A 17,656-nucleotide genomic window follows, 5' to 3' on the forward strand; every position below is an offset into this window, starting at 1 on the left:
TAGTCATTAGTCGTTATGTACCCTCTGAATGAATGAATAAACATAGAACAAATCCCTTTGGGACTTGTACTATATTTTAACTTCGTAGTCATTACCTTAGATGGAATTGAAACACTAATAGTCTTGATTTGCAGAAATAAATTTAACTCTCTACTGTAAGGATTATTGGCCCCCAGTGCATTCCAAGTATGAAGTTGTACTTGTGTTGTATGATGTTTACATAACTGACTTTGTATGCTGGTAAGGTAAATTTTAACAATTATAAGTAGAAATGAAATTGGTTCTTTTTTCTTGCGTGGGGAATAGATATAGTAGGGGTAGTAGTATGGAACTGTTATTACATTTCAAGTATTTTTATCACGATTGGATCAAATGAAAATGACACTAAGTGAAAATGTTGTGTATCTAAACTAGTACCAAACTAGCAAGGGTAAAATGGAAAACCCTTATATATGATTTTTCTCTGGATTTTGGTTTGTCAGTACTGACAACTATAGCAATTAAAAAAAAAATGAAGAAGAATAAGGGCTTTTGTGGAGTGTGTGTGTGTGTGTGTGTGTGTGTGTGTGTGTTTTGCTTTTCCTGGTCTTGACTGATCTCTTTTGTGCGATTTGGTTACCTGGAACGGTTCTGAATGTTTGGATGAATTACTAGAGAAAAGGAGCAAAGTAATAACAGCTCTTGAAAGGCATTGCGAATTTATCTCCTCCGTTCCCATCATGGGGCTTGTTTACCCACCTGAACTAATGAAGGCTATAATAGAAAACAATAAGGAAATACATTTTATTAGGTAATATGCAAATTAGTTTTTGGTAATATACCCTTTTTGAAAACATACTAGGAAAATGATTCTCTAATTGTTAGGAAAAAATGGTTATATCTTATATTCTGACAAAGTTGTTAAGAAGGTGGAAGGAAACCAGTATTTATTGTTCTAGACACATTACTGACTATACCAGGGGTACCAAAAAAATGTATACACATTTTAAGAAAGGAAAAAATTGTATTAAAATTGTAATGCTCAACATATACCAATAACAAAAGATGAATACAAGTCACGTGTATACATTTTTGGCACCCCCGGTATATATATATGTGTATATATATAATATGTATTATATATATATATAATATATATACATATATGTATATATTCAATTACTAATTGAGTATAGACAACTACCTTGTTAATAAATATTATCCCTATTTCATAGACGAAGAAATTTAGTATTAGAGGCAGGATTCATGTTAATCCGTCTATTCTACGGACCATGTTTCTTGCACTGTATCAAGTTGTTTTTGCCTTTGCAGGAGTGACCGGTCAGAGAACTATCATAAATGTTAGTAATTAGTCTGTGAGATTGTTCCTCTTTTGTGATGCAAAATTAACCTTTTTGTCTGACCTTTATAACATGCACTACCATATCCCTTCAGGATTGCTTCATCGATCTCACAAGTTGCTTTCCTTCCTCAGGCCAGCGTGTTTGTTCTCAGGAAGCAGTGCATTCTGTCTGTAGTTTGGACCCGTGGCTGAATCTCTGGTCATAGGAGCTGAGCAGACATGGGACAGCTGAGCCTACTAAATATCTTTTGTATTAAGTTATGGTATAGCCAGCTTTGGAAAGACCTCTGGAAGAAACCTGACGTGGAATTCTCTGTTCTCCACCTATTTGTGGGCTGGGGCAAGTTACCTAAACCTTTTGGATCTCAATGTCTTTATCTCTAAAACCGAGGTTGGATGAAATCTATGGTTTACAATCCATGTCCACAGGGTCACTTAAAGGCAGCTACCGGGGTTGATTAGGGTAGGGGAGGTCATCTGCCAGTTTGGGGCCATCTACCACTCATGCTTCAACAATACAACAGCTGTGTGTGTGTGTGTGTGTGTGTGTGTGTGTGTGTGTGTGCGCGCTTTTTACTAGCACTCCCTCTACCTCTCTGCCCTGATTCTAGAAAAGATTTTGTTTAAACAAAAGGCTCTATATCTAAAAATAGTTGTAAAAACACTGGAAAATAGTCTTTCCGTCTAGGACTAAAGAAAATAGATTCTTTCCATCTCTAACTTTCCATGAGCTTATGAAAGCAGTTTTAAAGATAGAGACTCTCACTATGTTTAATTTCACTAAAATATAATCTTTAAAATGTGCTGCATAGCATTTTAAATTAGATTTTTAGAATGAAGCTCAAAGAGAAAAATCAATGTCAAAATATTTGAGTATTTTGAAATGGTAAGCTATAAGACAAAATGCATGGTTTCTATGTATTTCAACAGAAAATCTGTAATTATATTCCTCTTGATTCCAATTTTCAACAACATTTATTCATTTTCTTCTGAGGTAAGTCTAAGATAGTATTCACAACTGGAAGTCACTAGAATACACTTTACAACAGAAAAGTACCACTCCTTTAAGATACCACGAGGTTCATTATTTTTCCATCTGTTCTTTTTCTCTTGGTAGTTTATCATGTCACTGAGAGAACACATCTTCCGTTTCCTGTTTCTTTTCCTTTGTGACAGTCTATGAATACGGTGACTGGACACCAGAAAAGGAAGAGGAGTATTTGGCTACAGGTTTGCTTTTATATGAGTTCCGTTTCCTCCATATTTTGGGGGCACTTATTTTAAATCAGGGTTCAATATACAATAAGTTAGCAATTGCTGCATATTTCCACCCTGTTCATTTATTGATGGGCTATCCAGAGAGAATATAACTTTAAAAGGCTGTCACTCTTTAGGCGCTCTGTCCAACAGAACTTTCTGTGATGATGGAAATGTTATCTATGCTGAGCAGTCCTGGAGCCACCAGCCTTCTGTGGCCACTGAACATTTGAAACGTGCCTGGTGTGACTGAAGAGCTACATTTTGAATGTTAATTGAGTTAATTAAACTTAAATCACCAGATGTGGCTAGTGGTTACCCTACTGGACAGTGTACCTCTGGAGAATCAATGAAATTGGACAATAGCCCTATGCTCAGGGAATAGAAAGTATTAAATTGTCTTTTAATATTGGTAACTTTAGGATCAGAAATAAAATATGTATTTTTACCTTTTTAAAGTTGTTTTAACTAAAAATTTCCTCAATGCCTGGCACATAAAAATAATAAATGATTGGATGGTATTAATAGGTTCCCCCTCACCTCCACCCCAGGTCTCCTCAATTCACACATCCTGCATAAAGTCACTTGAACATTTTCCCCCTGATTGGGAGACCTGTAGTCCCACCTGTCATGGTCTTTCAGGGAGTTAAGAGCTGGGGGTGTCTGTCTTACTATGTGTGCTGCTGTCTGCTGACTTCCTGCTTTTATGCTCAGGACCCCAGCAGCCATGTCTACAGCTTTGCAAACTTCTAGCCCTTCCTGCACTCTGTTCCAAGCCCAGGCTTCTCCTGGACACCACCCACAAGAGCAGAGACTTAAATGTCTGGCCAACTGGACCACTCTATAGCATGCTGATCTGACTTTGTTTAGGGCCCAGTGTTCAGTTACGGCTCCTAAAACAGACATCATCAACCTGAAGTGGGACTGATTCCCTGGATCAGAGTCATGTCACATGACATAACGGAAGGGACTGAGAACGCATCACTTAGAGAATGTTATTATATAGCTATTTTTAAAACACTTATGCATTGTGCTAGGCATTGGGCTAAGTGCTTTAATTCTCATTTAGTCCTTAGTAACCACAGGTCCTATTTTTATACGGTTTAGTTCGCTAGCCTCAGAGAGGTGAAGTGATTTTCTCAAATCCACATAGCTAGGAAGCGGCAGATCTATGATTCACATTTACACTCTGGCTTGCAAGCTTGCAGTCCCAACCACAATGTAACTCATTACAGAAGAGGGAGAGTTCTTCAAAATCAGTGCAAAGGGAACAATCTCAAAGGAACTGGATTTTAGGTGATTAGAAGGTGTCCTGCGGGGAGTCATGCTGGAGACCCTGCTGGCTGTGCCATTTGTCATGCTGAGTGTCAGGCGGGGTCTCAGCTCCTGCTCCCCACACAAGAACACAGGACATAGTGAGGCCAAAAGGAACACCCACGGAGCCATAGGTACGGCAGTCATACCACTATAGTCTCACTGGAGGCTGGATTCACACAACGTGCGACCTGCTGTCTGCTTTTCTGCCAACCGACTGACTCCCTAACTGCAATCCGCTCTGCTAACTGCAATTCGTGCTTGCCACCCACCATCTTCTTGCTAGCTCCCATTCTCTGTTAGCGTAGCCACAGCAGTTACATTAGTGGCCAATGGCTCACGGGTTACAGCTGAAGTCCAACTAGCCACAGTTGATGGCCATCTGATCACAGTTGATGGCCATTTACTACCTGAGCCAGCACCTTTCCACGTGAGGCCGAGAGCCTGGAAACTGCACTCCTGGCTCTGTCCCCACAGAAAGGTTTTCTAATAATTCAAGCTCTTCACCACCAGACACCCCACTGAAGTACTCTGGCCCCCTGATTAGCTGCTCATAAACCTAGGCCTAAAGCTGGATGATCCAAAACATCGTAAGTGACATTCTTGAATAAATGTGTGCTCACAAGTGGTAGGTGAGCTCTCTAGGCCTTTCCAATTCAGATTTCTTCGGGATATAATTTCCTCTTGATGACATTTATTGTCAATTTATTCTTGTATGACTATTTTTTTATTTTCCATGCAATTCCTAAAGAACATTCTTTTTCTGTGTAAAACCAGAATGTAATTTATTCATTACTTAAATTGGCACGATCGAAGTATGCTCTGCTCTGCCCGCAGACAAGCCTGTATAGGACTCCATATCATGTTTCACTGCGAAAATAAAGACTGGCTTGGGTCACGGAAACTCAAAGATCACTGCAAAAGAGTAATTTAAGCATTGGGCAGACTTTGTTTAATTTTGTTAGGTAGTAATTACAGGCAAGAGAGCAAGAATAAAATATCATTAGATTTCAAGTTATACAATGATCCCTTAAATAATTGAGGGTATGTTATTATCATTTTAATATACCCCTTAGAATTATATTGTGCCCCTTAATTATTTCTGATATATTTCACATGTGCCGGATGTTAACTAGCAGTGTTTTTTTAAAAAAAACAAATGTAGGTTTGGTGTTTTGAGGGAAAATGCACTGAATATCCTAAAGTCCAAATTTTGATATTGGTATTTTCAAAAAGCGTGTTGAGTTTCTCTGATGAGAATATAAGCTCTATTGGATATTTCATTGAGGATAACTTTATGGAAAACTCTAGGATTAGAAAGCTTTTTAGGATAAAAAAACATTTTCTTTGTTTTTAATCCTGTAAGAACATTTGGAACTTGCTTTAAGAAAGAGTAATCAATATATATCTTTTTTTGCCTGTATCTGCCCACTCTACATTCCTCCTCAACTACTCCCAATTGTGGCCCTCCCCCGCCCCCCACCATGCACACAGCTTACTCCAGTGATTATAAGAGAATGCATATGTATTCTGAGGGGTCCTAACATCTACAAATGCTTCCATGGAGGTAGTTGTAATTTATGATTATGGAGAAAGTTTTCATTTTTGAAATGAGTATCACATGCGGTAAGCTTTAGAGAATAAATACTATGTAAAAAATGTGGCATACAGGAAGTAAAAAATGGGCTAGAAAGAACTGAAAGGAGTTAGTGATAGGAACAGGTGAGATCTGTATTTCAGAAAGCTGGGATGGGCGTGGATTGAGGAATTGAAACAAGCTGTGGTTTCTAGCTTGAGAGTCTGGAAGGAAGATTCACTTGAAGTAGATGTCTTGGAAAAAGCTAGGGTTTCTAGGCAGGATAAAAAAAATGTGCAGGGAAACAGTGCTTGGTTAATGCTGAGCAGTCTAGTTTGCAGCAGAGTTCAAGATGGGGAGAATGCAAAGTTAACAAAGAAAGGTAAGTCTGGGGTTCCACTGTGAAGACCTTTATGTATCAGAGTGAACAATTTGTAATCAGCCTGTGTGGGGATGGAGTTCTACCTCCAGTCCTCTCAGGACATGTGTATTTTTCATGAACTCTTCCGCATATTTCTGTCCTGTCTATCCCTTACATGGTAAGACTTATTTTGACCTATAGCGCTAATGGTTAGATTTATTTAATATATTGGTTGTTGACTGTATATCAATCACTGTGACTATATAGCTAGCTTCCTTTATATGTACTGCTATAAATCTATGTATGTATAAGTACTAGGAAAGTTTGTTTCATGCATTATATATGTGATGTTAATGTGTCTATGATTCAATAAGTTGAGTTGGTGTAAGAGTCATTTGCTTAAAAAAGATTTTTTAATTGTGTCCTTTCTAGATAATTTCAATTTGAGCAGATAATTGACATGTGGCCAAATCAGGACTCACTTTGCCAAATATAGAGTCAGCCACAGAATCTTGGAACTGCAGGGTCAAGCAATCATTTCCCTTTCTTCCTTCCCCTTTAGTTTGCAGATGAGGAAACCAAGCTCAGAGCAAAGTCACACAACCGCTTATTGGCAATGCCAGAACTAAGACTCAGTCCTCTGCTATCTTTCCACCACACAGCCCGTCTTTTTTGAAGTAAGGGACCGATAAGCAAAACATTTAAAGGCCAGTACACACATGTACAATGTAAATATTTCGTAAAACACATCAAAATGGATCAGTCAGTTCTAGAGGTCAGGTAACAACAGTCATACTTTTAGTTGTTATATTAGCACCCATGCAGAGTTTCTGACTAATCGGTTAACTTATTGTAAGTGGTACTCCCCAATGTTTTCCAACAAAACTCATGGAGATAATGGGAACAATAGGGCACTTCACAGTGAGAACCTTTCCTTTCTGGTATATGGCCATTTTTGTTTTTCTTCTTAGTTTGTAATCCAACTTCTAACTATTTGGTCACTGGACCATCTTGGAGAAATAAGGCGCTAGCACTTGAAGGCCCATGAATAGTTTTACATCAGCGGATTCTATGTTGGGCATATTTTCCAAGCTGAAATGCGATTAACCCCAACTAACCCAAACTGCACGTGTGCTGTTTCCATATTTGTAACTCTGGGACCTTCTGTGGAGTAGAGGCTGGTCTCTTACCTCCCCAATCCCAAACACGTGGTATGTGCTCAAGGCTGATAGAAGAAATGTTGTAACAATTCAGGCTTGCAAGGGACGGAAAAGCGGCATGCCTGGAAAGTTTTTCTGGTTTAGAGTCTGTGCTAATTCACTTTGAGGCAAAGGCAGATTTCACCCCTCTGCCGAGCTCCAGACTGTTTTTCCCCTCCCAAGCCCCTGACTACACCTTAGAAGGACGATGGAGCATAAATGAGGCCACGAGTGGTGGTGGCTATTCACTTGGGAGCCTCCCTGTTTTCTGCCTTGGGCCCCTGCTGACCGCGGCCAGCCCCCAGGCCCCGCGCTACCCAGCGAAGCCCCGAGCTGAAGCAGCAGGACAGGGCGGAACCGAAAAGCGGCGGAACCCGAGACGAGGGAGCGGCGCGGGCGGAGGGAGGGGAAGCGGTGGGAGCCGCAGGCCTAGTTCCGAGGCGGCGGCGGCGGCCGCGTGGGGATGGAGCGTCTGCGGGTCCTCGAGCTGTACAGCGGCATCGGAGGCATGCACCAGGCTCTAAGAGGTGGGAGCGCACAGGGCACCTCTCTCTGGATTCCTGCGTCGGCGCGGGTCAGAGCTCCGGCGCCAGGCGGCCATATTCGGGGGCGGAGACCGGGGAGGGGGGGCTCGGTTGTCCTGGAAACCGCGGGGGGCGGGTCGCTCCGGGCGGAGGCTCCCTGCCTCCCGCCTCCAGCGGTGCCGGGAGGCCGGCCGGTGCAGCCCCTGAGCCCTCCGTTTGTGCGTCCCGATCCTCAAGGCTAGGCTGTGAAATGGGGGAGGGGCACCCTGCCCGGGGCCAGTCCGGCTCCCTGAGTGCTGGTCGCCCGGAGACCCTCCCTCTGGGGACGTGGGGGCCGGAGCGCGCTCCGCAGGGCTGGGCCGGGGCAGAAGGCCCTTCAGGGGATGGAGTGAACACAGAACCGTAGGGGAAGCACAGAGGGAAAACCTGGTCCGTGCTGAGCACTGAAAAGAAACACGCTGCCTTCATCAGACATCGTGTCTACATTCATTTAGGCGCCAGAAGAGCCGAGTTGAAACTTAGTTGCGGTGTGACCTTGGGCTAGTTCTTTAACATTTTTGGAACTGTTGCCTGGTTTTAATGTGAAAAGGAATTCTTTCAGAGAAGGACTGTCCTGAGGGTTACAGATAAGGCGTGTACCATGTGGAACAATGCCTGCTACATTGTAGCCACTCAAACTATGTGTTATTGCCATCACTATTGCTTTTACACAGTACCACTTCTGCTTCGAGGTTTTGCATTTCTTTGGTGCTAAGTTGGAACTGAAAGGTTTATTTTGGGTGATATTCACTCAAAAATATTTACTGAGCCCCTGTTCTGTGCCAGGTACTGTGTTGGGCCCTGGAGATGTGGAGTGACAGACTTTGCATGTGCATGTTTACACTTAAGTTACTAAGACAACCATAAACCGGAAACTTCCCTGCTTCCTTTTCCAGTAGCAACAGTAACGAGACACTGATACTGTAAGATACAGACAATATGTCATGAGTCGAGCATAGAAATTTTCTGAGCATATGTATTGAGTTTGGAGTCTAGACTAGGTTAGTTATTGTTAAATTTCTATTACCGAGTATTCGGTAGCTCTCTCTGTTCAGTTCTCATATCAAAATTTACCAGCATGAAAACAAAACAATTCACTTTCTTAGTTAATTTTGTAAGATTATACAAGGCCAGCATTTCCCCCATACCTTGAAACCCCTCAGTGAATGCAATTTTAAATGTTGCTGAGTACTTTACCATAAGCTATAATTCAGCCACTCCTTAACCGTTGAACATTAGATTATTCCAAGATTTTTTGCAAGTATAAATGTGCTGCAATTATATCCTTGAGCATAAATCCTGCTTTTCTCTCTAAGCATGTTTCCTAAAAGTCAAATTAATTCATTCAGCAATAAAAGACTATGTGCTGAGTCAAAAATTATGAGAAAAATTTTATGGCTTTTTATAATATAGCAAATTGCTTTTCAGAGGTTTATAAGTGCTTCCCTCAACTACATGTTGAGCAGCATTTGTCTTACCTTATTTTTAATTTTTGTTAACTCGATAGGGGAAATTGTATAATTTTCATTTGCATTTTTTGGTTCATGAAACAGTTAAATATTTTCTCTCTTATTAACCAATGCAATGTGAATTCATCACATGTTTATTTCTATCACCAATGCCAACTATCCTGAATCTAAGCTATACTATCTCTTACATAAAATGTTAAAATAGTTTCCCAACAGCTTCCCTGTTTCTACTCTGTTTTCTTACTCCATCCCTTCAACACATAGCAACAGAATGATCTTTCGCACAGGGGATAATGTCACTTCCTTGCTTAACTAGCTTGGACTCACAGGCCTGTGAGATCTGGCTTCTGTCTGCCTCTTCCACCTTACCTGCCACCGTCCCCCTGGTTCTCTTTTCCAGGCTCACTGGTCTTCCTTCTCTGTGTTCCTCAAACCCTCCGTGTTCCTGCGATGTTCTGGCCTTTGCTATTGTCTCCACCCAGAGTGCTGTCACCCCTGACTTTTCCACTGCCGGTGCATTTCATCTGTTATGTCTTGGCTCGCATGTGGCCTCTTCAGCGTAGACTTCTGTGGCTTAGCCTGTGATCCAATATAGCTTCCCTGCTGCCTCTCTACCTTGATGCTCATCTTTTGGTGTGAGTTCTACATTTTAGGGATACTGGCTTTCAGTCATACCCAACGCAAATATTTTTCCCCACGTTTGTCTTCCAGTGTTCGTCTATTTGATGTATCAAAGTTTTAAATTTTTCTGTAACAAAATGCATTGCTGTTTTCCATGTGGTTTTTATATAATGATAAAGACTAATAGTAATGGCGGCTAACGGCAACTTTTATTAAAAACTTTTTTTTACATGTTTGAAGGTCCTGTTGGAAGTATGTAACAACTTAGTGGCAGAGCCAGTATTGTAACCTGGGTCTCTCCACCTGACCTCTTAACCTTGCTAGGCTGTCATTTTTCTGGGTAGATCCACTACGTGAATGTACACCTTCAATAATACCAAAAAGAAGTAGAAGAGGAATAATAGTGAACTTAAATTTTGACAAATTTCTAGGTCAGGTTTATGACTGAATGTTTTATTGTATTAAAAATATACATAACATAAAATGTGCCATTTTAACTATTTTTAAGTGCAGTTCAGTGGCATGAAGTCCATTTACAATCATCACCGTTACTACTATCTCCTTCCAGAATTTTTTAATTTTCCCGAACAGAAGCTCTGTATCATTAAATAATAACTGCCCATCTCCCCTTTTCCCAGACCTGGTAACCACTATTCTACTTTGTCTCTACTAATTTGTCGGTATGAGGTACCTCATATAAGTGCAATTATACAATATTTATCCTTTTGTGTATGGCTTATTTTTCTTAATATAATGTTTTCAAGGTTCATCCATGCTGTAGCATATATCAGTACTTCATTCCTTTTTATGGTTGAATAATATTCTGTTATAAGCATATACTGGTAACCCCCATATGATACGGTTGTTAGCTGCCTTAAAATTCCATGTTATGTGAATCAGTGTTATACAAAACAAAGTACTAATACAAAAAAGGGGGTTAGTTTCCAAAAATTAAAAAAAAATCATACTATTATATTTTTATAATTAAGAGAAATATTATTTTTTTCTGTTCAGGAAGGATTTTATTGTTGCTCCAAGTGTAAGAATTTTTCCTGACAGAAAATCAATTACTTTCAGAAAACCTCCCGTATAACCCTACTTAGCTTCTGAATCTTGGTTTTTGCAGTCATATCAACATATTTCTCTCCAGTACGCATAATCATTCCACCCATGATTGATGGATCAGTCTTAACTTCTAATTTCAGTATCTGATGTTGACTTAGGAAGCTCTTCAGCACCAGTTTTAGTTCAGAACAAGTGGCCTCATCTAAAGGAGATGCGGTGGTAACTGAGCAAGGTGCTTCCCCACGGTGCACACTCATCATGGTAGAAAAGGCGGAAATGACTCCAAGGGTATTGTTCAGGCGACCATTTTCAGCAAGCAAATTCATCCGGTTGGATATGAGGGGAGAAAACTTCTCTTTTGTGGTCATGTCACTTAGGCTTTTCACTTTAACGGAACGCTTTACATAGGGATTCATAATTGAAGCAGCCAGTTTGGGCTTCCTTCAAGAGTTGTGCTCCTCTCAACAGTTCCTTTTCTACTTGTTCCAGTTGATGCTGCTTAGACACAGCAGAGTACAGAGCAGTGGCATAGCGACCTTCAATACCATATATCTGAACAGTGGCCTCAAGCTTGGTAAAGGGCCTGACCACAGATGTGCTAAAGCATCGCCCCTGCCGGGAGAGCCCGGATGCTGCTGGGGCTGCCGTCTTCTCCAGAGAATTATCTTTATTAAAGCAATTCTCGCCAAAAGTGTAACATTAATACGTATGAAATAATGTTTTCTTCGTCATCACTACTAAGCTCTTATTACGTCCCATGTTGTTTGGGGATTTCCCTAATTTTGAATGAGATATTTTTTGCTCTTGAAAGCTCTTATTATGCTCCATGCTGTTTGGGGATTTCCTTAATTCTCAAACCATGTTAGAGTAAAACCATGTTCTAGGATGCCGTGTTGTACGAGGATTAACCCCAATTCTCAAACCGTGTTGTAGAAGTGCCATGTTATACGGGGGTTACCTGTACCACATTTTATTTATCCCTTCATCTGTTGATAGACTTGGTTTGTTTCTACCTGTTGGCTATTCTGAATAATACTGTTATGAATATTGCTATGTATATGTATGTTTGCATCTCTGCCTTTAGTTTTTGTGATACATACCTAGGAAGGAAATGCTGGATCATATGGCAATTCTATGTTTAACTTTTTGAGGAACCATCAAACTGTTCACAGTGGCTGCACAATTTTACAGTCCCACTAGCAATGTATGAGGGTTCCACTTTCTCCATATCCGCAAACTTGACTTGTCATTCCATTGTTTTGGTATTTGAAGTTGTCAAAGAGCTTTCAGACTCAGTTTGAATTGCACAGGAATAGATCAGTGAAGGAAAGAATTATTTCCAGCCATGAACGATGATAAATAAAATATATGTGAAGCTGTAGAAGAAAAAGGTGATGAAAAGTGGAATATTCTATTTTGCCCTCATTAATCCCTAGAAAACTTACCTTCTCCACTAGGGAACAAAATTTTCTAACCTGGATCTCGTTTGTGTTCATTTCCCTGGCCTCCTTTCTAGTGCTTTCTGAAGTACTCCATATGTTTCTCTGAGAGAGAAAATTAATGCCATTATTTAGGAATCAGACAGAACGGCCAAATTCTATTAGATTGGTGCAAAAGTAATTGCAGTTTTTGCAATTATTGTTAACCTTTTAAACCACAGTTACTTTTGCACCAACCTAATAGCTGTGTGAATACTAGAAAGTGATTAACTTTCTGAGCCCAGGTACCCTATCTGTGAGATGGACAGGGTAACTTTCTCCAAGGGTGTTGTAAATATTAAGTGAGACAGCTGATGTATGAAAAATAATGTAGGTTCTCAGTAAATCCTACTTCCTTTCTTTTCCCCACATTGTTTTGTAACCAGCTTTCCCCACTTAATTGTGTTGGACTTTCTCATTGATAAAATTGGGATAGTAATGCTCACCTTATAGGCTTGTTAGGAAGATTTCGTGAAACAGTGTACACATAGGGCTAGTATAGTTCCCGGTCCATGGTAGATAAGTAACACTGCTGATGTTGCTTAGGAAGTTGAACATTTCCATATGCTTGTTATTTGTATTTATTTTGTGACTTGCACGTGTTGCCATTGGTATATTCTTTTTTATAATTGGTGATTTGCTGTTCAATTTTGTTATGATATTTTTTTTCCAAGCAGGATTTTGAAGGATGATTGGGTGTTTTCCAGATAGTCAGGAAGGGAAAGTGTCTACCAGATAGAAGGCCCGTCCTGTGTAGACACACAGACATGAAATAGCATGGTCTGTGTGGAGACATGCAAGCTGGTATCCTACGTAGCCGGATTCTGAGAGGTATTAATTGGTGTGTCTTGATGGTCAAACAGGTTTAGGGAACTCTTCACGTGATATTGTCCCTTAAAACACGTTCAGGACATAGTAATGTATCAAAGGTGTTGAGAAGCCCTGCAAAACAGACACTATTTGGTTTAAATCAGCACCTCCAGTATGTATTTAAGCAAGGAACACTTTTCTTTTTCTTTAGTGGGGGAGTGGAGCGCCTTATTAGCATGCTGTCAGACAATCTTCCTTAGAGCATGTCCTGACTGACACCAGGAGGGCGCGGATGGAGCTATGGGAGGACGTGCCAGGAAGGCCGTGAGTTAGTAAGAGACAAGTGCCAGGGCTAGCGGATTGACTAGTAAGCATTATGTTTGATTATGTTGATAACTAACTTTAAAGTAAGCTTCTTTGTCATTTTTCTGTAAGGCAAGATTTGTTAATGTTCCTATTACCTTTGTTTTTTCTAAGAAGACACAAAACTGAACTCCTGGTTCTCCTTACTCCTCCAAAACTTGCTGCCCTGGCAGCCTTTCAAGCATCTCCATTCCTTCAGTGGCCCGATCTAAGCCTTGGAGTCATCTTTATTTCTTCTCTTTCACTCGCTTCAGCAAATTCTGGCTCTACTTGAAAACTGTATTTATGATTCTGTTATTTCTCTCCATCTTAACCTGGTCCACAATCTCTCTCCTGTTATATCAACTTGATGTATGTTTCACCCCAGATTCACGTGGCCACACCTGCCTTCTGGGCCCTGGGCGGCTTGTTCAGGGAAGCCCCCGACTCGGCTGCTGGTGCCTCATCCTATAAGAGGACCAGGGGTGGGGGCTGGCCCACAATGCTCAGTGTCCAGACTCCCCCCAGTGTCCAGACTCCAATGAAGCGCCAGGCTGTGCACGTGGACCTCGCCGCCCCAGCAGCTGTCGGGAGAGGTGGGGTAACACAACCCTAAGAGGAGGAGAGGGGGAGTCATGCCTGTGAAATACGAGAAAATATACGTATGGGTGGCTCTCTGTCCCTACTTCCTGGCACAGAGCTCCTAAATCCCTTGGAATTTTCAGGGTGATAGGAGTGTCTTTTGTGATAATGAGGAGACTCTTGGTGGGCTTCTCGATGGGGCCTGGTCTCCAGGAAGACCAAGCCATGATTAGAAGCTTGGAATTTTCAGTCCTATCCCCATCCTCTGGGAAGGAGAGAGGGGCTGGAGATTAAGTTAATAATTGATTGTCCCTGCATGAGGCAGTTCTCAAAAAGTCTTAAAAGTATAGGGTCAGAGAGCTTGTGGGTTGGTGAACACATCCACATGCCAGGAAGGTGCTGTACCCCAACTCCATGGGAACAGAAGCTCCTGTGCTCGGGACCCTTCCAGACCTCACCCTTTGTTATTTCTTCATCTGGCTGCTTATCTGGATTCTTTATCGTGTCCTATATTGTGTAGTAAACTGGTAAATGTAAATGTTTTCTTGAGTTCTGTGGGATGTTCTAGCAAATGATAAAATCCAAGGAAGGGGTTGTGGGAACCTTTGATTTGTGGTCAAGTCTGGACAGAAGATGTGGGTAACCTGGGGACCTACTACTTGTAGTCAGTGTCTGAAGTGGGGGCAGGCTTGTGGGACCGAGTGCATCACCTGTGGGGTCTGCGCTAACGCTGGGTAGTGTAAGAATGGAATTGAATTGTGCACATTGAGCTGGTGTCTCAGAGAATTGCTTAGTGTGGGGGGAAAACCCCCCACACATCAGGTGTCTGAAATATTGTGAGTGTGGTAGTAGTGTGTGACTAAAGGAGAAACACAGGAAAGAGGAAAGAGTGTTTTTCCTATACATGCCTCATGACGTGACTTTGACCAGCAAAAGACGGGATGAGGAAGGAGCCAGCCGCTGCATCTCTCTCCCTTCCTCCTCTTCCCAGGGGTCCTTGCTCAGATGCACACGGGGACATGGAAGTGCTGCTTTCCACCAAAGCACGTCTGTCCTGCTGGGCACCGCCTGACAGCGGTGAGGGTGGTGGTCCCACACAGCCTGCCCACTGAGTCCTTCCCACCAGAGCATTTGGCTGGATTTCCTTGTGAAGCTGTGATCAATTGAGTCATGCATTGCCTTCTGTTTACCTTTTTGCCTCCTTGCCTCCCACACACACTCTGGCTACTTGGGCGTTTTACCTTCCAGGAAAAGCATTTGCAACTACGCTTTGCCTTGGGTTCTTTTTGTAGGAAACCTGGACAAAGTATTATTGCAGAAGCCTTTTCGCTGGGCTCCCTGCTTCTGCTCTATCCCCCTTAGTTTATTTCCAACACAGTGGTCAGTAGGATCCTTGAGAAAGGTCAGATAAGTCAGTCCTCTGATTAAAACTTCGGAGTGTATTTTCATATCCCTCAGTAAAAGCCCAAATCCTCAACACGACCCCAGGACTCCTTGGTCCAGCGCCAGCCCTTTTCCCTGTCTGCCCACATCTACGCGCTCTGCTTGCTCACTCCACTCTAGGCTTACCAGCTGTCTTAGTAAGTTTGAGCTGCTGTAACAAAGTACCATAGACTGGGTGGCTTATAAACAACAGAAATTCATTTCTCTCCCTGATCTGGGAATTTCAGGATCAGGGTGGCAGCATGGTTGAGTTCTGGTGAGGCCTCTTCAGGTTGCAGAGTGCTGCCTCCTTGTATACTCCTATCAGGACTCTTCTAAGGCTACTAATTCCACTCATGAGGGCTCCACCCTCATGACCTCATCTAATCCTAATTCTAATTACCTCTCAAACTCCCCACTTCTTACTCCTGTCATCACATTGGAAGGTAGAGTTTGAACATACAAATTTGGGGAGGGGGGAAACAAATAGTCCATAATATGCTTTTCCTCCTACAAGACAACCATGCTCCCATCTCTAGGCCATTGTAGTGTCTCTTCTCTCTGTTTTAGAAAGTTCCTTTTCTAGTCTTGCTCCCTCATTTCCTTCAGGTTGCTGTTAATGAAACATTCTCTAAACAACCCATATAAAATAGAACTTTTCCCACACTGGCTTACTCTGCTTCTTCCCGCCCCCCGCCCCCCATAGTGCTTTTCATTGTTAGGCATATAATATACTTATTTATTCATGTACTCTTTGTCCCCCCATCCCCCACTAGAATATATGTTTCACAGTAGGATAGCCTTTGTTTAGAACATTGCTTATACATATTTGTTGAATGAATGAGCAGCTGAATAAATGAACTAGAGTCATACTTGTTATAAAATATGTATAGCTTGAAGTAAATACCAACTGTGATAAATTTAAGCTTAGATGTTAGGTCTGAATCATGAAGGTCATTTTTTTTTTTTTGGACTAGCTAAATTAGCATTTCCCAAGATATAGTCCATAGAGAGTGTTTAGAAGGATGTTTATAGGTTTATAGACAGTATGTGTATGTGTTTCTGTATGTGTATGTGTATATGTGTTTTGAAGACTAGTCAAATAAGTAGAATCATGGAGGGTTTTTGTATGCATGATTATATGTGAAATTTTAAGGGATGATGGAGATTTTTCTGTGCCACAAGATAAAACATTTGAAATTTTCTCAAAATAATCAAGTCCATTGAGAATAAGTTGGTTTTAACTCAATGTAGATAGGATTTAGATTCTATGTTAATAATGACATGTGGTGAAAGTAATCAAGTTCAAGTGTTTTATTTTATTTTTTAATTCCTGTCAAGAAACACTACTTGTTTGCATGGAAAGTTAATGAGGTTGCTATTTGGGAGCAAGTCTATAAATAATTACAGACTCATTACCATCACAAAGATACATGAGATTAAGGTTCCATGTAGCCTTTGGTATCTGTGGGTGTCAGAGCCCCAGTGGGACACTGTTGATCTTCTGCTTTATCTGTGGAAGTTTGTCAGGAGTATTTCTAACAAGTGCTCTTCAGAAATAGTGCCAATTAGCTCCCATCCTGCTGAAATTAAAACAAAAACAACGCATCTCATTTTTGGAAAATAGGTAGAATGTATGTTGGGATTAAAAAAATACCATCAATACCATTGTTTCCCCTGAATCAATTGTTGCTTTTACTCATATCCACTAATTCCTTTCATTCTAGGACTTTAAATCACCCAAACCTAGCAAAACAAAACCCGTGGACTACAGTAAAACAATTCCATTAGCGAGTTCATCATGATAGCTCTTCATATACATTACTGATTTTCATTCAAACTCAATAGCAAATTTAGTAATTCTTTAGCACTCAATGAATTAGGCTGAATTTAAGAAACAAAGCCTTTTAGCACACACCCGACCCTCATATGCTTTGCTATGTTCCATACTTACAGGGGAATTTTGGTGCAATAAGAACCCATAATTTGAAGGATTTATCGTTATACAATTCTAGTTAAAAATACTTTGAACTTTAATAGATGAAATGAGAGATATTAAACAGCTACTTTGGCCTTGTTTAAATTTTATCTTAAAACCCCTGAGACTTAGATGATAATAAAGTACCAGAGTAATTTCTATGCCTCTTCAGAAGGCATTTTATTTTTGTGGCCTAAATTTACTTTTGTGGTTATTGTGTGCTGAGTCAGTTGTTAAAATGGTACTCTGAATATTAAACTTAATGGTGCTCTTTGTT

General features: G+C 41.0%; 1 protein-coding gene and 1 pseudogene across 2 annotated transcripts in view; one reads left to right on the forward strand and one right to left on the reverse strand.

The window, feature by feature from the left end:
* Positions 1-7,465: 7,465 nt before the first annotated feature.
* The window catches only part of TRDMT1 (tRNA aspartic acid methyltransferase 1), a 54,934-nt gene continuing 44,743 nt past the window's right edge, over positions 7,466-17,656 (forward strand). The window contains exon 1 of the mRNA XM_081043167.1: positions 7,466-7,576. Within this exon, the coding sequence (XP_080899293.1) occupies positions 7,513-7,576 (64 nt within the window). The 5' untranslated portion in view covers positions 7,466-7,512. The remainder of the gene's footprint in view (positions 7,577-17,656) is intronic.
* LOC308495838 (ATP synthase subunit O, mitochondrial-like) lies at positions 10,776-11,995 on the reverse strand (annotated as a pseudogene). The gene is made up of 2 exons: positions 11,965-11,995; positions 10,776-11,432 (listed from the first exon to the last, which is right to left on the reverse strand). The product of its transcript is annotated as an ATP synthase subunit O, mitochondrial-like (transcript).

This window comes from Rhinolophus hipposideros, assembly GCF_964194185.1.
Source record: "Rhinolophus hipposideros genome assembly, chromosome: 1".
NCBI classification, from domain to species: domain Eukaryota; kingdom Metazoa; phylum Chordata; class Mammalia; order Chiroptera; family Rhinolophidae; genus Rhinolophus; species Rhinolophus hipposideros.